The sequence below is a fragment of the Platalea leucorodia genome, assembly GCF_965183815.1.
Source record: "Platalea leucorodia genome assembly, chromosome: 8".
Classification (NCBI taxonomy): Eukaryota; Metazoa; Chordata; class Aves; order Pelecaniformes; family Threskiornithidae; genus Platalea; species Platalea leucorodia.
Genome location: NC_138830.1, coordinates 36,464,480 through 36,489,493, shown reverse-complemented (window position 1 = coordinate 36,489,493; position 25,014 = coordinate 36,464,480). Strand labels below are relative to the sequence as shown.

General features: G+C 49.7%; 3 protein-coding genes across 8 annotated transcripts in view; 2 read left to right on the top strand and 1 right to left on the bottom strand.

The window, feature by feature from the left end:
- GNAO1 (G protein subunit alpha o1) overlaps positions 1-17,977 on the top strand; it is a gene marked incomplete at both ends in the record, with an annotated part of 146,670 nt that extends 128,693 nt beyond the window's left edge. The window contains 2 exons of one of the 2 annotated variants that reach the window (XM_082319886.1): positions 15,678-15,831; positions 17,790-17,977. In XM_082319886.1, coding sequence (XP_082176012.1) covers positions 15,678-15,831; positions 17,790-17,977 — 342 coding nt within the window. Of the gene's footprint in view, positions 1-1,243; positions 1,398-5,342; positions 5,531-15,677; positions 15,832-17,789 lie in introns of those variants that run through there. The other variant, XM_082319885.1, reaches the window with a different exon arrangement.
- The window catches only part of LOC309594305 (metallothionein-2), a 216,043-nt gene that overhangs the window by 98,374 nt on the left and 92,655 nt on the right, over positions 1-25,014 (top strand). The gene's annotated exons all lie outside the window — the stretch shown is intronic.
- AMFR (autocrine motility factor receptor) overlaps positions 22,173-25,014 on the bottom strand; it is a 35,905-nt gene continuing 33,063 nt past the window's right edge. For all 5 annotated transcript variants that reach the window (XM_082320246.1, XM_082320245.1, XM_082320249.1 and 2 more), the window contains one exon: positions 22,173-23,776. In XM_082320246.1, the coding sequence (XP_082176372.1) occupies positions 23,626-23,776 (151 nt within the window). In that variant the 3' untranslated portion in view covers positions 22,173-23,625. The remainder of the gene's footprint in view (positions 23,777-25,014) is intronic.

Genomic DNA, 25,014 nt, shown 5'->3' with positions numbered 1-25,014 from the left:
TGCTCTCTCCGCTACCCGGCTCCCGGCTGAGAGATGGCCACGCGACCGGCGTGCGCACTCCGGCGTCGGCCTCGCGCGCCAAACATCGCCAGCCTCAGCACCTTCACAGCTTTTCCTCGTCCGTCTGACTTATCTAGCCAAACAAAGGCCAAAAAATGAGCATTTGAGAGACCAACCAAATTTGGCAGGTATGAAGCTTCTCTTGAACCGAGAAAAAAAAAACAAAAGAAAAAATGAGTTGAGAGTTGAAAGCAGCAGGGAACATGACACTTGGTTGACTTTGCCGTGAGCTCTTTCCACCACCATAAAACCATGTGGCAGACTTTGCAACTCTCTAACTGGTCTGTTTTTTTCATTCCTATCTCTCTCCTTTCCTGTGTCTTTTTTTGCATGACCTATAACCAAAACGCTGACTTCTCACCGTGCGTGCATTTGAACGTATGGCTCTTCTGCTGGCAAGTAGCTAATGTTCTTCTAGAGGCATGAGCTAACATCAGCGGTAGCTGCCTGACTTCTAGTCTGGTTGTTCTTAGATGCCCTTCGTTACGTTCTTCCTTTTTATACTATTTCCTCTTCCTTTATCACTTTTTTTTCCTCTCTGCCAGACACTTTCTGTTGAGCCATCTTCCAAGAGAACTAAATAAAAAAATTTAAAAAATTAAAAGCCCAGCAAGAGACAACACCACTAAACAAAATAACAAAACCAGGCAAAGGTCACGGCAAGGTCATTTCCAAAATTATGTCACCTTGATGTCTGCTTCCAACTCTAGATTAATTCAAGGATCTACCAGTCCTTGGTTAATGTATCCAACCAGTTGTGTGCCACACACACTCGAGAAAGTAAAAAAAAAAAAGTTTAAAAAAAATAATGAAAACTTTTTAGAAGATCTGCATGAGCTACACCGACACATAAATCTGATCAAAGGGCAAAAGTAACTCCCCATCCATGCATGGTGCATGATGATTTCTATGAGCTGGGATCCTGTAAATTAAATGCTATGCAAAATCAAAACAGCTCTGTATAGTTAAATGCCCTTAAGTTACTAACTGTATGTCAAGTGTTATAGGGATTGCATCTGTGTATGTAAATGTTCAGCTGTATGTATACATAAATTTATTATGTATATCGTAGCTTTTTTTTTGTTGTTTTCCTCCTTAATTTAGTTGTTTTAGATTTCCCTACATGTTGAACGTCCCTCAGTCGCTGTCTTTGGCCTGATGTGATCTCTCCTTTCTGTTGCAGAACCGCATGCACGAATCACTGAAGCTTTTTGACAGCATCTGCAACAACAAATGGTTCACAGATACATCTATCATCCTCTTTCTAAACAAGAAGGACATATTTGAGGAGAAAATTAAGAAATCTCCACTGACTATCTGCTTTCCTGAGTATACAGGTAATGAGAAAGCTGGCTGTACAGGAATGCATAGCAAAGGGATCACGGAACGTTTCCCATCCAGGCTGATACTGTGGTGTATCGCAGGCAATGAAAGATGCGTAGCTAGAGCTCCCATACGCTTCCCTGCAAGTTCTATTTCAATATATGCCATAGGATCACCCCCACTGTATTTACTGGTCCACCTAAAGCATGAGGATGACTTAAACCCAAGTTCTTTACCGGCAAAGGGCCAGCACCACTAAGCAGGGTGTTTGATCTCTGCCCCATGGGCAGTTTCGATGCCAAGCCAACACCTGCAGGCAGGTAGCAGGCCGGCAGCACACTCCCTAAACCCCTGCCCTGGTTCCCAGCATTGCTCAGGAACATGAACCCTCTTGCAGGGCTCTCAGAAAGACGCAGTGAGCTTAACCATTACAAATGGGTAACTGGTCTCTGGGAGACCAGCACATGGGGTTTGTTAGGCTGTCCTCAGCTGGAGTCCAGTTTTGCGGTTTCATAACCCATCACATTCACTTGTGGGTCCTCGCTGGCCACAACGAGGACCCCTCTGCAGTTCCTGGCCTCTACCCCACTGCTGGGCACCGAGGGGCTGCAGGATCAGCCCTCCAGTGTGCAGACAGCAGGCCCCACAGCTTGGCTGCCTCAGCTCCAGCTGTAAATTTTTTTCATGTTAGTTTAGGAGGTCCCCAGTTTCACTCTCAGGCTCGCTGACATCAAGCATCTGGAGATGGAAATGCTTCCAGTCAAATGCAAATAGGAAACAAGGCGCTTGATTTTCTCATGCACTGGCCACCCACACCTCTTAACCCATAGTGCAGAGAAGAGCCACAGCAAGCCATGCCCTGAGCTTGGCTGGGGAGAAGGAGGACTTAGCGATACTTGGAGATCAGAACAGAGGCTCTGCAACAGGGCAGCATGCAAGAAGCCTTTGCTTGTGCTGGATGCCTGGCATCTGACCTGCTAATGATGAGAACACATCACCCATGCAAAGGCTGCAGCTGCACCCTGCCGCTTCCCGCTGCATCTCGCCAGCTTCCACAAACCCTCATTACCATTCCGAGACAGCATAAAAATAAACTTTTATCGTCATGAATTATTTAAGCTCACCGGAGACATCCAGATGAATCAAGCCGACAGACAGAGAAGCAGATCTCTTTGTCAGGAAGCGTAGTTGTGAACCGGCAGTACCAAGAGTGTCACATTTCTGGGCAGGCCAACCAATTATTAACCAGAGCTTCCTATCTCTGAGCACTTGATTTTTCACTGTGAATAGGCAAAAGCGATCCATCATTGCTGCTTTGGGCTGAATGGTCTATGACCATGGAGCTGAACGACTCCATCTGAATTCAGAAGAACATCTGCAGGCTCCCTCTCCAGGGAAGGTTTGGATGTTTGTCACTACCAACACATTTCAGCCATCTACTCATCTGCTTGGTCCAGACAGAACCAACATATGTCTGATATGTTTGTCTGAAAAGATCTAATAATGGAAATTTCACAGTCTTTACTATGGGAAGCACAATAATGCCAACCCCAAATTTTTCTGGTTGCAAATTAGATTGTTGCTTGCCATCTCTTGGATGGCTTGTAAAGCAGCTCATCACCATCCTCTATATACCAGAAGATTTTTATCATGCCCTCCCTTTTCCCTTTTCTCCATGAAGCAAACCTGCACCTTTCACTCCTTCCTGATTGCGTTTTGTGGACCTGGTTTTGTGGATCTTCACTGAAGACTCCCAGTAACCCCACTCTGATGGCAGAGAGACTAGAACAAGAAGGAATGTTGGTTAGCTACAACTTTTCCTTCCCAAGCTATCCCAGCCCAAGAGAGGAGTTCGGTGGGGGAGGCAGACCCTCATACACACGTAGCTAAGCTCTCAGCTGACTATGCAGAGGAGAACAAATACAGCTTGTTTCTGGAGCACTTCAGCCCCAAGTGAACAAAACCAGTCCTCCCCAAATCTCAGAATACCCCAAAGACGCTCTAAATTCCTTCGAGGTGCTGTTCTGGCAGCTGGAAGTTATCACAATGCCAGGGACTCTCCACAGGCCTCTTGTCTCTCTTATGCCATTGGAGACGGCTGGAAGTCTGAAGGCTGAAAGTCCTTCCACTGATCCAACAGTGATCTGATCTGATCTGAATCAGAGGTGAAGAACACCTCACCCCAAGGCATTCAGCAATGCCGTTAAAAGTTGGACGTTAGCTTGTGCTAATGTTAAGCCCAGACTTTAGACCCAAGCACACACTTAGTCTTGCTCGCCCCTGCTTTGCTGACCATGGCTCGGAGGATAAGCCCTTGTGGCCCTGTGAAAAAGCAGCATTATTAGAAAGTTGCCCTGGAGTTAAAAAGAATTATTTGATGAAAGTCTATAAATCAAACAAGCTTTCAACATCACAAGTAGGTTCCACAAAATGCTTTTAATAAAATGAAGTTTCTGATGTCCATTAGTTCTGTTGACAGAGAATTATTAGAAGACTGTGCATCCACAAATTTACTTGCCCTATGCTAGAGCACTGACTGTTTCCATCCTCTTAACTCACTCATGCTTTTAACTAATCCACAATACTTAGCAAAGCAGCAGCAGAATCCAGGGCATGTTTTAAACCAAGCTGGCATTAGTGATTCCCTGCTCTCCCAGAAGGAATCCGGCATCTAAATCCTCATGCCTTTGAACAACTGACTTCCCTTTCATAAAATACCCTCCTGGTGGTGCACAGCATGTGGAACTGTTCCCAAATTATTTACACAGGTCTTCACGCAAGAACCTGCTCCCAGCAAACATTTTGCTTGTCTTCAACATATTCTCAAGTCTCATGGTCTTCATGAGCTTGTGTCTTCACCTAGCAATGCATGTACCTGTAAGTGCAAGTGATTTTGCAGATCAGCTGCCTTCAACCACATCAAATCTCAAGCCCAAGTAAGCTTCTCTCTAGCAGATAACAACATTTCCCATCAGTAAAGCATCATGGAGAGAGAAGGATCCAAGAGCATTAGCAGTGTTACCAACGTCGAGCCCTCCCAGGCTTGGGAGACACTGGCACCCGACAGTACGCAGCAGTGCTGGAGGGCTGCACTCCAGGCCAGCCAGAGAAACGGAGTTTATCAGACCTAAGCAGGTGCCCGAGTGGAGCTGTGCATGTGAGCAATGTCAAGGCTGGCCAGATGAGAAAGGATCTGCTCTTTTGCATGACTGCTCTTAAGCTTTTTTGACACAAAACCTGATGGTTAATAAGGTTTGGCACAGACATCTCTATGCATCAAAACAAGAAACTCCTCATGGCGCAATTTTGGCCACAGCTCTAGCAGAGGGTGCTGCGATCCTGATTTCTCAAAAAGAGGGACATTTTGTATTAGCTTTTTTGTATTTTGTTTGAGAAAACTCCACTTTGCTCCTGTAACAGAGGCTGGATCTTTTCATGTCCTTTTCTCTTTGTGATTCAGGGAAAGGAGGGCACGGTTACCAATACTGCCCTCAATTCATGGACATTTTAGCTCCTCTTTTCCATCAAAAGCTGAAACTTTAATCAAAAAAATCTAAAAAAGGAAAAAAGCTAAGCCTTTGCACCAGGTCAAACACTTACCACATTCCTGGCAGCTTTTTTCTCTTTTCTGTCAGCATTATGTGGAATTTCTTCTGGTTTTCCCATCATAGCCTGTTTCACACTCAGTTCCCTCATCCATGTCATCTCTGTGGACTATAAACAGCAACTCAGAATAAAAATACAGCTGAGCTGACAGTCGGAGAGCATCTCCTCCCTTGCAGCAATCCTGGCTGGTAATAGTGCCAGTCCCTGAGATGGAGATGGGGCGGCTAGGTTGCAGCAGCCTTGTACGAGGTCCCCATGTCTCTACAATGGGGCACTTGCAGGCACCCTACGGATTTAGGGTTATGGGCTTGCTTTAATCCACTCTTTTTCCTTTCGTCTTGGCTCTCTTATAGGCCCCAACTCTTTCACGGAGGCAGTGGCTTACATCCAGGCTCAGTACGAGAGCAAGAACAAGTCCCCCAACAAGGAGATCTACACGCACATCACCTGCGCCACCGACACCAACAACATCCAGTTCGTCTTTGACGCCGTCACGGATGTCATCATCGCCAACAACCTGCGGGGATGCGGACTCTACTAAAGCCCTGTCCTCCCCTCCTCTCCTCACGCCCACCGGGAGCATCCTCCAGTCCCACGGGCAGGTCCTCTCTTTCTTTTTTTTTTCCTCCTCAGAAGATGATGAGGAAGAAATATGTAAATCCCTCCTCCTGGCCCAGAAAACTTTGCAGCAAGTTCTGCTTTCCCCAGCCCCATTTTATTTTATTTTGGTTTATTTTGGGTTCATTCCCTTGCTGCCTCGTTCTACTCCTCCGTTCCAATTCACAGTGCTGTAGAGGGAGCTCACACGTTTCCCACAAAGTGCATTTCAACTGCCAAAAGACAAAAATACTTCAGTTTTAAAAAAAGAAAAAATCAAAGCCTTAAAATACTGGTCAGCAACAGTGTAGTTTGGAACCGAAACTTTTTTTTTCCTTTAGGGAAAAGGGATATTTTTAATTCTCCTGGTTATTTATCTTTTTTTTAAAGCACTACTCCTTTGGGAAGTGCTAGATACAACTTGATCATTTTGAGGGTACCTTATGGCTCCAGTTCCTACCCCAAAGCCGGAGGGGTCTGTGTTGAAAGCAGCCGCCGCAGCTTGGATTTGTATATTCTCCCTTTTTCCAGACAGCTATTTGAACAAGTAAAACAGCCATATTGAGTTCTGCTGGTGCCTGAGTAAGAAGGACACAGTAACAAAACCTACTAAGCCTTGTCTAAAAGCGTTCGTTACCGGTAACAGTTTTACCTCAAGTTTTTCAAAATTAATGTTAAAATACGTCTAGTGGTTTCAGTAACCTGTTTCTGAGGCACTTTGCTGGATGCCACGGAGCTGCTGGGTTGAGCAGGGCGGTGGCAGCTGGGCTTGGACCCCCGGAGCGTAGGCAGCAAGGATGCCCCGGGGATGGCATGCTGACGGGGACCCTGCAGACGGGGGCATCCTGGCGAGGATGCCAGCCTGGGTACCCAGCGACCTTTCCCAAAGCACCTCCCAGCCTAAGTGATTTCAGCACAACCGATGCTCCTGCAAACACGCAGTGTCTCTTTCTAAACGTCAGCCCTGAAACGCTGGCGTGCACCAAAAATATTTAGCCCTGGCTTCTTGTAGGCAGGGTTTGACCTTCAAGTACCTGAAATGCAGAGAGGTGCTTTGGGAAAGCTCACCATGCTTGGGTGACAGCAGGGCGTGCAGGAGCCTCGTGGCTTTTTATCACACCTCGGGCATCTAAATACCCTTGAGAAGCCCGACCTGGCACTCTTGAGCCCCCTCAACTGAGCAGAAGCAGGTAGCTTGCCTGTGTCATCTCCTGCCTGGACGTCCAGGAGAGACAGCTCCAGGTTCAGTGTCTCCAGTCAGGGCATCTCTTTACCAGTATGTAAAGCGAGAGGGATGGTTTATACTGGCCATGTAGCGGCAAGGGAAGGCTCAGGGAGCTGACTTGAGCCAAGCGATGGAGTAGGAAGGAAAAGTGCAAGGAAGAGAGGGAAGGAAGGAAGGGCAGGGGGAGAGGTATGGGAACGGCAAGGGTAGCACCCAGCACAGCAAAATGTGGGGAAAACAAACACGGCTGGGCTGGGGTACATGTGGCCGTCCGTCTGCCATCACCAAGAGCTCTGGGTGCCGTTGGGGTGAAGGCAGAGGGGAGTGTGAGAGGTGGGGTGTCACCTCTGGGAGCATGGAGGGACCCTTAGAAGTCCACCCCGAAAGCTTGTTTGGTGTCTTGAGTGAGACAGCCACCTCTGAGGTCCCACTCGGCATGGCAGCTGGGGGCAGGTAGGCAACCCTGATCCCTGCCTCTTCTCTGCCTCTCTGAAAAGTCCATAATCCTGGAAAATGTGAGTCTTTCCAGGCCAGCCACAAGTTCAGCTGTCCTCTCTTGGGAGCCCAGGCTAGGGGTGTCTTTCAGGTCTCAGGAGGTCTGAGTTTTCTCCAGTGCCATGTCTGAGAGGCATAATATCTCTTTTGTCGCTGTGCCCATCTAGGAGAGATGGTGTGAGAGCAGCCCAAAGCAGTGCAGCCCAAAGCAGCACAGCCCAAAGGCAAGGGGAGGCAGGGAAAGCAGCAGGTATGGTGGCAGGGGACAGAGAGGATCGGCAGGGGAGGTTTGGGGCGCGCGGTTTGGGACAGAAGTTGCAGAAGGGAGATGAGGCAGGTTGAGGCAGCAGGGAGGACAGGAAGAGAAGGGCACCTGGGAGGCGGAGGAGAGTCCCCGTCGGAGGTTGCGCTCGGCTGGGACAGCATTTATGGGACATCCATGACAAAACCCCAGCCAGGGATGCGAGCGGGAGCACCACAGGGCAAGCAGGGGAGGCCTGCGGAAGAGAACAAGGTGGCTTTCGCCCATCTAACCAGCTCACAGCCCAGCTTGGTTGGCAGCTGTGTCAGTAACCCCCTAGATAGCATTAAATTATGAAACTGTGTTTAGTATTGTACAGTGAAGACCCACTGCTGCTCTGCAGGACACTAACAGCAATAACGCCAGGTCTCTGCCTCCGCTGCTCTGGCCCAAGGGAGTACCCACCTTTCTCTTCACCATCTCAGCCTTAAAATACCTCTGGCGGCATCAGCTCCCACAAAGAGCTGGCCGTCCAGCAAAGCCAGGAGCCCCCCTCTCTGCTCCTCATGCCACATCCCACCCACGTGCCTTGCTTTCCTGGGTCCCAGCCCCCCTCCCAGCTCCATTTAATGCTGGCACTCTCTGCTGTACAACCGTAAACCAAAGGAACACTGACCACAAGGCCTGTGCATTTAATTGTATTTGGTTTAGCTTAGGATTTTTGGAGTCAATGGGAAGGATTTTCAAAGAAAGGATTTTCAGTGGGAAGGATTTTCAGGGAAAACCTGCCCAGTTTTCTGGTTCCTTGGAAGGGACCAGCCACATGCCCTGACCCCGAAAAGATTTATGTGCGTGTTGAGCTCTAATCCCTGGATACTAAAGCCAAGGGAATGACAGTAAAATGCAACCAACCTGTTTGTTTTTGCAGGAAGAGGAATTCAGAGCATAAGTAGGTGATGTGAAAAAGAAATATGCAGGACTCGGATCCACTCCTGCCGAATTTCCCCTCGACCCCAAGCCAAACTTTCTGCTTGCCTACCCTCTGCTGATCTCAGAGGTCATTTTACTCCAGGTGAAAGCTGGGCTGCTCTCTGAGGTCATTGAATTAGTCTAGTCCCTCGCTTTGCTTTTCAAGACAATGCATGATGGCAATGGGATGGTGCTTCTGCCACAGAGCGGGCAGGGAATTAGCTGGCGGGATGCAGAGGGACAGGGAATGCTCCTGGAGCTTGTCCCATGCAGGTGACCAAGTCCCACCAGTAACACCTAGTGTTCAAATGCACGTTGAGTGTCAAAGTACAGGCTGAAAAGCTGAATGTCGATTACATTTGGTACGTAAAGTGTACGTAATGACTAGACCTGCAGTGAAGCACCAGAGTTGTGTGCAGTGGTGCGCACATGATTTGTACTGGCAGCAAGGCAGGTCTTAATTAAGCTGTTTCAGAAGGATTTGATCAGCAGCACTAGAAGTTTGGAGATTTTCTGTTCCCACCCCTTGCTGCGGGTGACATTTTATCCGAGCAAGTAAGTAACAGAAGCTGTTCCCAGTGAAGGCAGCACCAAGTCAAGGCTTCAGGAGTTCCCAGCATAAAGCACACAGGAATATTTTGGTAAAGGCAATTTAAATTAATGCAACCCCAAACTACCAAATGCAGCCAAGTCACCGGTGCCAGCTTGGTGCACTTGTGCCACGCTCCAGGCTGGATTCAGGCAACCGCACCCGGCTGTGCTGGCTGGGAGGTCCAAACCCTCCTGCCCCAGCCCCTCCGCAGCTCCGTTTGGTTCCCTGGCTCGTTGGTGATGATCAACGGCTGGTGCTCCACAGGGAGAAAAGGGAAAAAAAGAGGAGGAAATGTTGACAAGATGGAGCCTTTTCTTTCATTTTCTTTGGCATATTGTATGTCTAAAGCTTCATTTCAGCTGCTGCTGCTGACATTCCCTCCCTCACACGAGTGTCGTGAGGATTCACTGACAAAGGCTGGAAACGGCATTTGGAAGATGAAATGCTTCCAGTGTTAAACACTACTATTTCTCCCGCTTGATGGCCTTGTATAGATTTTTGTCTCCAGAATGCCTGCCAAAGCATTACTCACTGCTGGCTTTCTGCATCCTCCCAAGCCTTTTCTGACAGATGTGCCTTCTGCAGGCAATCTTTTGCCCTGTGCTTTTTCTAAACACCAGCAATCCTTGCAGCAATTGCCTAGAAAGACGACCTTGAAATGCATCCCCTGCTTTCAAAAGCCCTCTTCTTAATAGCCCCTTGTGCTTTGCAATTGCAACAGTCCGAATCCAGACCCTCAGAGGCCCCAGGTTGTGTTGAATTTGCAGTCACTACATAGCAGCGATGTTGCAACTGGTAGAGATGCAACAGAAATCATACTGGGGCATGGGGGACGTATTTTAAAAGCACAGTGATTCACAGAATTGAAACAGCTATGTGTACACCCTGCTGCCCTTCAAAGCCAATGTGGGAATTTGCAAAGGATGCCCTTTTTGGGATGCAGGAGGTTTTTAATGACTCGGGTCACTTGTCCAGCAGCAGCATCCGAGGGGCGTCATGTTGAAAGCAGCGTTAGCAAATCTCAATGAGCTTCAGACAGCAGCAAAAAGAAAGAAGGAAGCCCCCTCATTTGCTCCATCGGCAATGAGAGGGTCAGGTGTGTGGAGCTGTGAGACAAAAACAAATGCGCATAGCTCCTTTATTTAAACCACAATTTTGATGAAATAGAGAACCCTGTAGAAGGAAAGCCTTGGAATGAACCGGTAGATGAGGCTGCAAGGTTAAGCTGCACCCAAGAGCACCATGCTCCTTGGGAGGATGCAGTAGCTGGGCTCGTTAGGAGAACTAGCAATAAATACACACCGGGAAAGCACACATTAAAATACAGCCACATATACTTCAAAGGCCATTTTTTTTCTTTAGCAAATAGAATTCATACTCCTGTTTTTACATACGGCCAGAGGAGCCCCGCTGAGCGGCAGGGCAGCGGGACCACTTGGCGAGGCCATCTGGCCCCTCCGTCTGCTAGCCCCGAACTGTCCCTGCTGCCCCTGCCCTCCCGCAGGGCCCCAGCCAGGTCTAGCGAGGGGTCAATCAGCTTCCCACCACCGCCCTCCCAGAAATTCTTCCAACTAAATCTCTCTCAGGAGTTTTGTATGAGAATTAGCTTCTTGCCTTCAGCCAGCTTTCCTGGATGTCTGGCCAGCCTGTCCCTCCATGGAGGGGAGAGCGCCCTCAGGAGGAGGCTACCGTGCCTCCTCAGTAGATGTGATTTTGTTTTACAGGACACTAAAAGTATTAATGAGAGCAGTCTATACTGTGATGTACATTAAAATGTATCTGGTGGTTTTAACCTGTTGTGGCATGAGCCCAGTGCTTGCCTGCAAGGGAACAGACTTTGTTCTCAGGCCAGGAATGCAATCTCCAAGAGGTCAGGATGGTACATAGATGATGTCCTTTTGCCAAAACATCCCGGTGTGCCCAGTGGCTGCTGCGGGAACATCGGGCAGCCCCTCGCTGTGCAGCTCGACAAGGCGTGGGGTTCAGCTGGGGTGGCAGACATCCCCCACGGGGGATGGTGCAGCTGATGCTGTAAAAGGGACCAACCCTGCACCGTAGCCTGTGCGATGTGTCCAAGTATTTTGTGGCCAAAAAATCTCCTGGAGCCAGGGAGACATTTGTTGTTGAGTTCCTGGGAACAAGGCTGACCATTTGTCAAGTCGATTAGAGAAGCTTAGTACTAGTGTGTTTGTGTCTTTGTCATGGGCCAGGTTTGTCTTCAGGCTTATGACCAAAAACTCCACAACCATTTGCAAGGAGACTAAAACACTCGTTAACGATCCAACGCTGGAAGCGTCAAGGTCAATAGGGATGGTGCTACTGAGCATCACCCTGAACCACCCAAACCCATCACACGCTTGCACCCCTAGCACACAACCGAGAAAGCAGAGACGTGGTGCGGGTGGCACAAAGGAGCAGACCACGGTCTTGCCTCCGCCTCCACAGAGGAAAGAGCAGACAGAAACACTCTCCCAAAGTGCCCTGAGACTTGAGCGTCCGTTATCATTTCTGAGCTCCTGCAATGACACGAGATAATTGATGCTGACAGATATAGGTACATGACCTATATAAGATGTTACGCTGAGAACGTGGCTATGGAAAGGGACTTCTCACAGGACCACTCATGTCCGAACCAGCAGCCTGTGAGCTCTTATTTGTGCTGCGAAGGCTAGCTAGTGAACATGAGCAAGTACCACCCTTAAACGCTGATGTGTTAATAAGAGCAGGAGGACCAAAGCCTCCCGGCTGGCACCCCATGGTGGAAGGAAAGGGGAGGGAGCCGGGTTGGGGACAGGGCAGAAACATCTCCATCTCCCAGAGAAAGCAGCTCAGTTCTCCGAAGGCACTGGGTGCAGCAGGGATGGGGAGGAGAGACCTGGGGAGGAGGTGGAAGGCTGGGAGCTGGCCCGATGCTTGCTGCCCCAGTCCCTCTCCCACCCAGTGTCTTGAAAATTAATGTCGAGGCCAAGCCCTGGCTGTCGTGTAGCACAGGCAAGCAGCTCCAGGTCTAAACCCCCTGCTCCAGGTGGGGAGAGGAGATCACAGCGGGTATCAACACGATTTTCAGCATTGCCTGAGTCTCACCAGCTTTTCCAGTGCTGGAGCAACCCAGTGGCCCTGGGCAAGTAAATACGGTTGTTTAAAGACCAGCCATTGTCCCGTTAAATAGCCCAGTCCCTAATTTAACATCCTCAGCCCTATTCCCCGCCCCCTCTCCCTTTCCTCCCTTCAGCTCGACAAGGGAACAGTGACCATCACCCTGCCTCTGGGCTCCCTGCTCCCCACCACATGTGTTCCCGAAGGATCGCCGGAGGCCACCACGATTTTCCTTTTGCTGGTTTCTCGCTGAATTGGTTCTCCTGCATGTTTGATGGCCCAAACTGTATTAACTGTAATTTTGTACGAAGAGTGACTGTCCATTGGTTTAATAGAGCATTAGTTATTGTAATAATTTATTGGCTGTCGGTAATGTATTTATTAGTTACAAAATGTTAATAAAGTGCCAGCTCTTTTCTAGTGTGAGAGGGTTTTTATTGTGTCTCCCTTGAGCGCGTCCCGCTTCTCAAGCTCGTTATTTACCCTACATCTGCTCCGTGCACACACGCGTACGACACGTGCCTGCGGTGTCAGTCATCTGCCACAGCCTCATTCACCTGGAGATAACGAATCTGAAAGGGATATAACCAAAAGGTATTTAATTTTATGTAAGTATTTGGTGGGGATTTTTTTCCTTTGTTTTTAAATAGAACTTTATCATGGTTTCTGTTTGCTCCTTGGTTTCTGTAAATTACTCTTCCCCACCTGAAGTCCCTTGCCCCCATGTATCTATGTCAGACCATCCATGCTTTTCCTCCAGCGCTGCCAGATGCCGCACTGGCGTCCGTCTGTCCTTTAGGCAGCCATCGGTGGCGATGCTTCGCACAGGCATTGGCGGGGCAGTGTCCCTGCGGCCCCATTGCTTCCTCCAATACTTTGGTTGCAAATCTATTACAAGTAGCAAGCTTTGTATTTCTTTTCCGCCGTCTCCTTACGCCTTGGGAGCAGAGAGCCAAAAGAGCCGTTTCTGCTTTGATTCAGTAAACGCTGCTTTTTCCTCTGTGCAGTAACACGGTACTTGGAGCACCCCTCCCTCCCTTTAAAGTAGCGCTTGGGCCAGTTTGTTCTTTTATGTTTAAACCAAAGATCTTCCATTATTTGAGGCATGAAATAGAAGCAAAGAACTTGAAGAAACCAAGAGAAAATTTTCCATAAACCTCAGCAAAGGAAAATTAACCATTATTCCTGTTGACTTCACCGATTTCCAGTGATGTAACTTCAGCTGGACCTGTCCTCGGACACGTATCCCCATACGTCCCATCCTGCAGCTCAGACAGAATTACAGGCCAGCTCTGAGAAAAGCTAACGACTGAGAGGGAAAGGATTTTTCTTTGTATATTTGTATTTGGGATTTTTAAAAATTTCCTCCAGGATGCCTGCATGGGTGTCCAGGGCTCAGAAGTCACCAGGGTTATTCTCCTTGCGCTTGGCATTTTCATACCCCTGGGCATGCGCTTTGTTTCAGCTGCTCCTCCACCACCACCATCAGTCCTTTATTTAAATATAATACTCATATGGGACAACAAGGAAAAAAAACCACCCAGCTACTTGCCATGAAAATCTCAAGAGCCAGCATTTTTGCAACAGCTACAAGTCAAGAAGAGCCACATCCTTTTGTGGCGGTTTCTGTTTTCCCCATGAATAAGGCTTATTTTTTTTAAAAAAGATAAGGATCCAGTGAAGTCCTGAAGCTTTGGAAAGCAACTGCTTGGCATCCCTAGCTACTCTTTGTCAAGGAACCAAGAGTGTAATCGCAAAGCCTTTCAAGATGAAATCAGACATCTGCTAAATTTTGCATGCAAAAGCTACAGTTGAAGTGTAGCTAATAAAATGACTCACTAATAAAACATTCATGGAAAACTCCAAAATGTGTAATTGGGTCATCATTTCATTAGGAAACACGTGTGTCCTCGCAAATCTTCAGCAAGTCCAAAGCCCCCCCTTGCTGCGCCTCCAAAAGAAGGGGCTCTGGGGGGATATTTGCTGCAGGAGGGTTTCCCCACCGGCTGCCGAGCACCCTTGCTGCCCGGAGCGCGTCTCTGCGGCTCTCAGCGTCACGCAAGGCTTTTCCAAATAGCTGGATGTCTCTGTGCAAGCGGCAGGCAGCAGAGCCGGGGCTCGGCCCCAAGAGGGGCTTGCAGAGAGGGGCATGGCGGGGCCAGCAGCTTTGGACTTCACTGAGCCCTGGTTTTGAACCAGAAGTTTTGCAAGTTCAAATAGTCAACTAGGTGGGTATCAGTAATGAAAGAGGTGCACGGGCTGCTTAAAAGGTCTCCCAAAGTTGTCAGCGGAGCAGCAGGGAACGGCTTTCTGTTTAAGAGCAAGTTAATGATGGAGAAAATTTTTTGAGAGCTCCTAGAGAGCCGTATCTGTCCTGTCCAGCGGCACCTTCACACTAACAGCGAGTGCAGGCGCCTGCCCGCACAGACAGCCCGCAGCCGCTCGAGCGAAGCACTACAATACTCTGCGTGATGGTGCCCTGCGACTGCTGATTCGGCGCAGGACAGCCTCACCTCCTCCTTCTCCTGTCCTGTCCGCTCTCTGCTCCTTTCTGATAACTTCTGTAGCATGGGGAAAAACAGATTTATATGGCTTTTTTCCACATGTGAAAGGACAATTATTTTTTAAAAAATTAGAGCTTTTAGAGATTTGCCTCTATTTATGCTCCTACTAAAACTCTTCCACGCTTAAAGCCTCCCTGGAGCAGCCTGCAAGCTGGCGCGCTCAGGAGAGCTGCGAGGTGGGCTGGCAGAGGCACCTGCATCGCTTTCCTCCGTGAGGCAGCACTGGGACTTCATAGCAGCGACCCAGCCACCACCGTGGCATTTTCAAAGACGGGCTGAAGGCTCTTCCAGGGGCACAAGGTCCCGGCTGGGACAGGACCTGCCCCAGCCTCGGGGCAATCCCTCAGCACCAGTCTTGCCATGATACTACCGCTGCTTGGCACAAGTACCCTTCCAGGCAGGTCCACAGGACCACCCTGAGATGGCCAAAACTCCCTCCGTCCCAGTCCCTGTGCCCAGTGCATCCCGGCTGCTGGCTGGCACCCACTGTCCATCCTTTATTTTGGCTCTGCAAGCGATGCTTCGGGGTGCCCAGCCCCAGAAAAGATTCAGGCAAGACCAGAAAGCTGCAGTCCCCTTTTCCAGCTCCTCAGTTTATGCAGGTGATGAGCAAATGAGGGTTTTCTTCTGCTCTTCCTTGAAGCTTCAGGTGTCAGCCCTGCTAGAGCAGCCAGCAGAGAGGTTCTGCCGGGAGGCAGTGGAGGATCAGCGGCATCCTCCAGCCTGGGATGAGAGCAACACCCTGTTTCCTCCACCTTTGTAACCATCTCACGTTTACCGCTGTCTAATTTTAGAGATTTTTTGCTTTCTAAGCATTTCAATTCAGAAAAATGTTCTCTTCTCCTCTAACTCTTTCTTTCTCTTTGCCTTTCTCTCTCCCCTCTCCTCCCTCCACGCTCCCCATTGCAGAACCGCATGCACGAATCTCTCATGCTCTTCGACTCCATCTGTAACAACAAATTCTTCATCGATACCTCCATCATTCTCTTCCTCAACAAGAAAGACCTATTTGCCGAGAAGATCAAGAAATCGCCTCTGACCATCTGCTTCCCTGAATACACAGGTACGTGCCGGGGCTGATGCAGTGCAGCCCGGCGTGACGCCTGCCACCGCGCCGGCGGGGCTGGGGGCTGCGTCTCACCCCAGAGGCGGGCAGGGGGACGGAGGGGACGGGTTGCCTTTATGGGGGGGCAGAAGCGCTGCCCACCTTTGAGAGCCGCGGTGCAGCTCCATCACCTTGCTCTTGGGGTGGGGTCGCGTCCTGCGCGCGGTCAGTTCTTGCGGCAAAGGTGCGTGACCGGCCGACGGGACAGAGAGATGGTCAAGATGGTCAAGATGAATGGAGACAAGCTTTAATGAGTCTGGCCACAGGGAGCTGTGGAAAGGAGAAGCCTTGGTGAGAGCCGGCCGCCCGCCACTTGAGCCATCCTGTTTGCTGATGGCTCCTGAGAAGCTCCGGCTGGCGAAGCCAGGACACACCGTCCTCCAAGCTGCATCTCCCGTTTGCATCCTCCCAGGAGTGCCTTTGTGCAGGGTACAGTTGGGGAAGGAAAGAGCCCCTTTACAGCAGAAATCTGTGAAACCACAAGAGACTCACACATTTTTTAAGTGAAACCAACGTGGCTTGGGGAAAAGAACAAAACCCAAGAAAATGGGGTAAGACTAGATGTCCATTCTGAATTTTCTAAGGGAAAGAAAAAAATCAGTTCCAATTCAGAGGCTCCAGCATCTCCTACAGATACTTGAACATCTCTGAATTATTTTGCCCAGAACACACCCACCTTGGACACCGGACCCTGGGGACAAGGGGGTGCCCCATCGAGACGGCACCCATTCCCCTACGGCATAAGCGCACCAGCATTTCCACCAGCGGCTTTTAGGCTTCTCCATCACAAAAGCAGCAGTACTTTTTTCCCAGACACCTGATGGGACATCCCAAACTACCCTGCGTGGAGTTGTACGGCACATCCCAGCTACCCTGGGGAAAGGGACAGCCTGGTGGCACCAGGCCACCTCCTCTCTCCTTCGGCCACCCGCCGCATTGGGAAGGAGGGGAACCAGCAAGCTGGAAAAGGAAAATAAATCTCCAGATAATAGCAGCTCTTGTAAAGGCGATTTCAGGGGCGTAATTCAGGCTTTGTGGCTTCCCGCGAGGGGCCAGGCGCAGCCACTCTCACTGCTGTAAGCAGCTTAATGCAATAATGCACATTTTTTGGCTCAAACATCTGGCCCCTCTCCAGCCCGCCTTACAAAAGCTGAACTCCCCTGGTCCATTGAGGGAGTGGGCGACGGTGCCTCTCCGAGGGGCTCCTGCCCCACTGCATCCCCCTTGCTCATCCCAGGGCCCAGGGTGAGACCTCCCGCCCAGCCTGACGGCACACAGGGAGGCTCAGCCCCACTAAGGGGACACAGCCAGCACCCATGGGTGACACTGGAGTGGCCACCAACCCTCCCAGCCATCCCTCCCTCCCTCCCTCCCTCCCCCCGCCTGCCTGGCCGGGGGGCCACCAAGCCCCCTAGCCTTTCTCCCCCCCACCTGTGCTCCCTTGGGGTGGGCGCTGCGGGATGCGCCATGGGGACTCACCAGCGATGCCAGGGCAGCAGCAACGCCGGGAGGAGCATCCCTCTGGCACGGCACAGCTGGGCGCAGCTGGGGGCTGCTGCCCTTCCCTGGGGGAAAAAGGGGAGCAGGCGGAGAGGGCAAAGCGGCAACACCTGGGGAGGCAGAAGGCTCCAACAGAGCCTAGGTGCTCTGCGATTGGGGGAAAAGAGGGGGGAAATGGGGCAGAATGGGGTGGAAAAGTGTAAGGGGGGGGGAGGAGGGAGATGGATGGGGAAAAGGGGTAAATAGATCCTGCTGAGGGGTGAATTGGGGAAAAAAAATGGAAATTAAATAGGTTTTGCCTGGTTTCTTTAGAAATAAAGCAGTTTGCAAGCGGCGAGGGCCCGGGTGTGTGGTGGGAGGGTGGTGGCCCGCGGCCCTGACGCCCCCCGCTCTGTCCCCCCCGCCTCTGCCCACAGGTCCCAACACCTACGAGGACGCGGCTGCCTACATCCAAGCACAATTCGAAAGCAAAAACCGCTCCCCCAACAAGGAGATTTACTGCCACATGACGTGTGCCACAGACACGAACAACATCCAGGTGGTATTTGACGCCGTCACCGACATCATCATTGCCAACAACCTGCGGGGCTGCGGCTTGTACTGACCCCTGCGGCGCAAAGCGACTTCTTTGGTGGAGGTCCCGGCGCCAGGAGAGAAAAGAAACAAAAAAATAAAAAATAAAAAAAATCCCAACGCAACCACACACAGACACACACACACATGCGCGCGCGGAAAAAAAAAAAAAAGGCAAAACAAAACGAAAAAAACAGATTGAAGGAGAGAAAAAAAAAGATCCGTAATCATAATCATGCAAGTTGGTAAATAAAAAGGCATAAGGAAAAATTATATATATACGTATATATATATATAAAAAAAAAAATCCGTACCCACCTTTTTAGTTTGTCTGAAGGAGCTGTGGGCAGACCCCGTTCCCCTGGCCGGCTCCAGCCCTCCCTCGCACCGTCCCAGTGTCACAGCCTGGGGGGGACCCCTGGGGCTGGGGGCTCTGCCCGGCCCCGCCACCCCAGCGGCCTCCGGGGCGTCCCCCCGCGGGGCGCTGGTACCCGGCCGGGGCCAGAGGGGCACAGGGGCATCTCCCTGGGTCGCCCCATGGTGAAAGCGGGGCCGGATCCTGCCCGCGCCTCCGCCGTGGCCGTGCCGGTGCTCTTGTGCAGGAGGGAGCTTCTCCCCCCATGAGTTATTTGACCATGGGGTTTTATTTTTTAATTATTATTGTTATTAATTACTGTGGGTTGGCTTTTTCAGTTGTTGTTGTTGTTGTTATTATTAATTATTTTTATTTCCAGCATAGGGAAGGCCAGGCTGCCCCCGCCTGACCCCAGCCCTGCCACTGCCCCCAGCCCGGGCGAGCCGCTGCCTCGAGAAACTAAAACCCACTTTTTTTTTTTTTTTTTTTTTTTTAAAAATGTAGGGGAAAAAAGTTGACAACTCCTCCCTGGCCATGTGTCGTAGCTAAAAAGGGAAACAACAACAGCAACAACAAACTCTTTTCCCATTTCCCATCCTCGCTGTGTTGGGAGGAAGGCTGCAGTGGGAGCATCCTCCTAACGCTCCCTCTCCGGGGCTTGGGGTTTTCTGGGTTAGATTTTTTTGAATTCCCACCCCGCTTTAGGCCAAAGCCCTCACTAGCCAGGAGCCGGGGGGGGGGGGTTCCCCCATTTTCACTCCCTCCTGGTTTAACAACTCCTTGCTCCGAGTCGCTGCTCGCTCTCCAAGTCCATCTCCAAAAGCACAGCTCGGCCACGCCGGACAGGCTTCCTCCCCTCACCCCTCCTGCGGGGCCGATCGGGGGCATCGGGGAGGGTTATACATATATATATTTTTTATTTTATTTTTTTTTTCTTTGTTTAGGTTTTTTTTTGTTTGGTTTTTATTCATTTTTAACTCTTTCCAGTGAATGCTTTTTTGTGCTGCTTTTTTCTCCCTCCTTCCCCCCGCCCCAGTCCTCTCTCCCTTTTAGTGAATGGTGTTTTTTCTCTCTCATGTGGGGATGTTTGTGCTGAAAAAAAAAAAAAAGGAAAAAAAAGAAAAAAAATTTAAAAACAAACTTAAAAAAAGCAAGAACTAAAATAATTTAAAAATTTTAAAAAACACACACAAAACCACAAAAAATAATTAAAAAAAAAAAAAAACAAAAATCGAATGTAGTGTTTACATTGAAGCCACTGTTTTCATGACCAATCCTTCGTCATTTCTACTTTGATTAGTAATCAGACGTCTTCACGGTTTCACTTTTACGAATTACCTTTGCTGAAGAAGAGCAGTCACACCTGTTTAAAAGAAAATGAATAAATAAAGAGGAAACTAAAAAAAAAATAAAAATATTATATATATATATATAAAGCGCCAGGTCTTTCTAAGCCTTTCTATTACCAATCAGTGAGGTTTCTGTGATATATTACACACTGCCAATCTCTTTCTCTGACTAATGGAAAAATTCATGTGTAGCTCAATAAAGAGAATGTTTGTCTGTACCCCGGGCTCTCCCCTCCTGCGCCTCCGCCTGCTTCTTTCCCCCGCGCCTGCCTGCCTCCTGCTGAAGGAGAAAGAGAAAAATGCTAAAAAAAAAAAAAAAATCCCATTGAGGGGGCTTTGCTGCTGGTAGCACAGGCAGGAGGGGCTGAGCTAAGAACTGGGTGTGAATCTTGGGGAGGAGGTGCGTGGAAGCCCTTCCAGATGGCTCAGGTTGCTTCAGAACATCACCGGGAGCAAAAATCCCCCCCAGGCAAGGAAAAAATATTTTTATTTCTTTTGGGAACGCAGAGATTGTCATCGGGGTGAGTCCTTCATTTTGTGGCAACATCAGAAACCCCACAACATGTGAGTTTTCCCCCTAAGCTATAGAGGGAGGTTCTCCAAGGAAGCTGAGATTTTCTCCTGCTGCAGGAGCACTTCGGTGTTTGTTTGGTGGTTTTTTTCCCCTACAATTTGGGTTTTTCTCACAGTTTGGGGGTTTTTATTGCAATTCGGGGTTTTTTCGCATTCTCCTTCGTCCCAGGTCCCCCGGCTCCTGCGCACGCCGGCGTCGGGCACCGTGATCGCAGGCGGGACGCTCGGGAGCCGGCTGCCCCTTGGCGCAGCGCTGGCACAGCCTGGGACCGGGCTGGTTTCTCAGCACGGCGCTCGCCATCCCCTCCCGAGCCACAGAAACGTTTCCAGACCCCGCGGGACCACACGGCCCATCAGCAAAGCGGGGGAAGGAGCCGCAGGGAAGGTCACCCCGACAGCCGGGACCCCCTGCCTCAGCTTTACGCCGGGCCGCCCACCGCCCGTCACACGCACCCAGCCCGCGCAAGGGAAGGCCGGTTAGCAAAGCTGCTCCGTCACGCAGCAGCATCCCCTGACCAACGTGGTTTCTTCGAGGTTCCTGCTGTTTACAGCGATCCAGAAGCAGCTCGGGTTGGCACTGGGGAAGTCAATCAGGCTTCTCCTCGGATGACCTCCCTTTCCAGGGAAGCGGAGCCAGCCAAGAGGCCACCACTGGTCCATGTGCTCCTCTGCACAAACCAGCCTTTCATCGCTGAATAGGTCATTTTGCAACGGTGCCGCAGGCAAGGATGCCATCCAGCGGCTGGCCACGGCCCGCTCCCGAGGGAGCAAAGGGAAGAACTGCCGGGAAAAGGTCAGGAATCCAACAAGAGGAGGAGAGAAGTCCAGAAAGAATAGCCCAAGAGTCTCTGAAACATCCCCACCCCTCCTTGGTTTAGTTCCAGGAGCCTCCCTCCAGGCACGCAAGGCGGGCAGCCCCTTTACCCCTCTCCGCTGCAGCCTGAGCAATCCCAGGCTCTTGGGCAAGAGGGGTTTGGGCAGGACAGGCTCACGGCATCTTCTCCTTCCTCACCGATCCGCTGCTGGGCGAAGGACTGACTCCACAGCAGGGTCTCTCAGCATGCAGAGAGAGGGCTGGTGGCCAAGAAGAGCTGCTTTACCAGTACCGTTCCAGGCCAGCAGGAATGTAAGAAACTGGGGATTGAAATTTTTTTTTTTTTGTAGTGGTGAAATTTGGGGGGGCCAAGGTGCACCAGGGGCTCCCTGCCTGCGGGGACCCCTCTCCAGGGCAGAGCTCTCCCGCCCCGGGCAGGCGGGCAGGCTGCGGGAGGGCACACCAGGGTGGTGGAGATCTTGCAAGCCCAAGGCGAGGCCAATCCCAAAGCTAGGTCAAAACCTGTCCTGGCTGCAGGCATCCCCTCTGATGAGATGATGCTGGGGTCATTTTGCATCATCATGTACAAAATGCATCATCAGGTACAAAACGGACTTGATGACCCTAAAGGTCTTTTCCAACCTAAAAAATTCTCTGGTTCTATGATTCCAAAACCTCCCAGAAATGCAGCGAGGAGGAGGAACTCACGGAAACCGGGAGCCCCGAGAAGGATTTCTGTGCTGTCTTCTCCTCTCCCATCTGCACTCCCAGAGGTGCATCCACTCAGTGGCTTGATAAAGACCCAAACTCTGTACTGTTCACACGTACAATAGCTCTCATCCCTTCCGTCTGCTGCCAGACAGTTCAAAACCCCACTTCATTTTTACAGTCCCTCGAGACGCTATTTCTCTTCCATTTCCATCTTCGCCGCATGACTGAATTCCAGCAGCAATTACTGCTCTGCAGTCCAAGGCCTGGGAAAACGTTCATAAACCCAGCGTTAGGCGGCTGTGCTGCCTTTCATCGCGATAGAAAGGGAGAACCAAAGGCGGACCCAAGTGCAGCTGTTGTTACATTTACAAACCGAACGCGCACCAGGAACATGAGAAGTCACACTACAGACATTTCCAAACAATTTCCAACACTGACCAAGATTTTATTTTTTGTTTTTGTTTTGTTTTTTTTTTTAACAATAAAACCAAAACAGCTGTGCTCTGAGCAAAACAAAAGATCTCAAAAAAATTCTTTGAAGTTTACTAATAGCATTGCAAGGTAAGGCTTCCCAAAGAGTTTTACTGAAATAAATTATTTTCACCTAAACATCGATGCAACTCCTCTCATTAAATTCACCTTCAAATGTCCTAAAAACCAACAGTAAAAAAAGTTACCAACAATTCTAGATAATACTGAGCTCCTTCTAAAGGACAGCGATACCAGAACTCACTCTTCAGTAGTTTAAAAATTAAGTCACTGCCATGTAAAATTCAACTACGCAAGCTAGCATCGGCGGCTCCAAGTGGATCTCGTGTCAAAAGTTCTTTAGAAAAATCAGAGGTTAGCAGGTTGGGCTGCAGCCAGCGTAAGGTCCAGCTGCCCCCATTCCTCCAGTCTTTCTGAATAAACTCACGGTGAAGTTGCAGGGTTAAAAAATGAAATAAAAAGCAAGATATCGGAGCTACGTCCACGAAGTCCCATCTGTGTTGCTCTGGAGTCCAGAACAGGCAGGTTTTTCTATCGAACTCCCTTGGCTTATGGTAACACTGAACTGCAGGGGCTGCAACCTCGCCTTACGCCCCCTCTTCTTCACTTGATTCCCCTCAGTCTCTCACTTGTTTCTGGCCATAAAAGGCAAAGGAAAGGAACGTGGCCCTCGGGAGTGAACAGAGCCAGACGTCTGCCAGTGCAGGAGAGCCCAGCAATGGTAAACAAACTGTTTTATGCTGCTGGAACCGATGTGAATCAGCGCTTCGCTGCACAATTCATGATTTCATTTTTTTCTGCGTTATGTAGCTAGACAACTTCCATCCAGTCTGAGAACTGACTTTCCAGCGATGCTACCCCAGCCTTTCAGGCTGGCCTACGCAACACCCTTCACTGTCGACGCGAACAGGGACTGAAGAGCAGGCGCCTGCTCATCTAACGCAGGGTTTGCTGCAAATTTCTAAGCCTTCTTCCCTCTTGGAGTAACCCTCCCTGATCTCGAGCTGAACGTGCCAGTGCCCTCCGCGACCTGCACCCACAGTTGCTAATTCGGAACACGCTTTCCCCAGCCTCTGCTGTGCAGTCAGCCTAATACCTCACGCTAGCTGCAGAAATCATGCCCGTGCTTTAGAAATTGCCTTTTGTTTGTGGAGGGGATCAATGTCACATAGAAAATATTACAAAAAAGGTTAATTTGTCAGCTGTCCAAACATTATTAGACCACATGCTTTATACAGCAGAGAGGCAGCCAGCTCACTCGGCAGCACAGCTAGCTGAACTCTGAAGAGACACTTTCCTGCTGGTATAGAAAGCGCAGGGTTTTTTTTCATATTTAATTTATTTATTCAACATTGCTCACGAGGAGGAGGAAGGAGAGGCAACGAGCGCTAAGAGTTTTGCTGCATCTGAAGTCTCCGTTCAGCGGCGGCAGCGAGTGTCCTGCGACGCAGGGTGACGGGATCGGCGGATGCTCCCTCAGGCGGAGGAGAGGGCTTCTCTGTGGTCAGCTCCTCATCGGAGGTTTTGTTTAAGTAACGCCTGCAAGAGGAAAAAGGAAAAGGTGGATGAGCAGAGCCTCCCTCATTTTGGCTCTGGAAAATACTTCACTGGTACATCCATGAAGTAAGGGAGAGTGCAGGGCACACTGAAAGCAGGAAAATACCTCGATAAAAGCGCACACAAGCTACGTACGCAAAAAAACAAAGCCCGTATAACCTATGATACTTTGCAGAATTGGCAGCAGCTCTTAGTTTTTGTGCAAGATCCTTGTGGGAGGGAGCCAGTCCTAAAGGCGGGGGCTCTACTCTTAACTCAGAGCAATTCAGAGACTGCAGGTCCGTCACTGAATCTCTGTCCCTGTTATTCCGCCACTTGTAAGATGCTGGCAGCGTCCACCACAAGAAGTCACTCCCTGATGATGAGCAAGCCTTTGACAGAAGGGGCACTGGGGCTGCAAAGTGTAAGGTAAGGCAAAAATACAAGGAAGCAGCTGCCAGAGTTAACATCCCAATTAATTTTTACACTTAGTGACAAAATACAGTACTTTGCAATTCCACAGCTGTTCAACACAGGAAGGGAACCAGTAAGTCAAAAATGCTTTGTCTCCCTAAATGACATTTTTCAAACATAAAGGAAAAATTATTCTACAAGAAAGCGTCATTATAGACAAACTCTTAAAAGGTGTCATACCCCCAGTTATTTATATGAAGGCATTTCAGTGTGAAAAAAAAGAGCGTAGGTAGCCTGATAACACCAAAGGACACACAGCTCCCTGTAGCTGTAGATCCTTTCAGTAGTCTCCCTGCCATACAAAGGAAGGGACAACATTTGTTACAAATGCTAAAGAGTTTGCTCTACACCACTACAGCACTTTTCCTTTTCTTTTTAATCGGCAAGTGGATGCTAGTAAAGTTCACCAACATGACTGGAACGCATGTGAAAAAAGTTGAATTCTACCTATGACACTTATTACTAGTTGGGCTAAAAGAAACAAAGTTCATCACTCTCTCTTCAAGCGGCGTTGACTTGCCGTGACAGGGTCATGAGCTCCTCTGGTGTGCTTTAGGTAAGTGGTCATCTGTCAACTCTACGCTGCATCGTGCTTAAGACGCTCGCTCTGTATTTGGCAAGAGTGGTGCCTGACAGTAATTTCAGCTGTAACAGCACACGCAGCGTAGGCTTACACCTATGCCAGGAGACAAGCTAAAGATGACTAGAAGACTCAACACAAGTAATGCGTTCTCACTTACAGGCTCAAACTAAAGCCCACTGAAGCT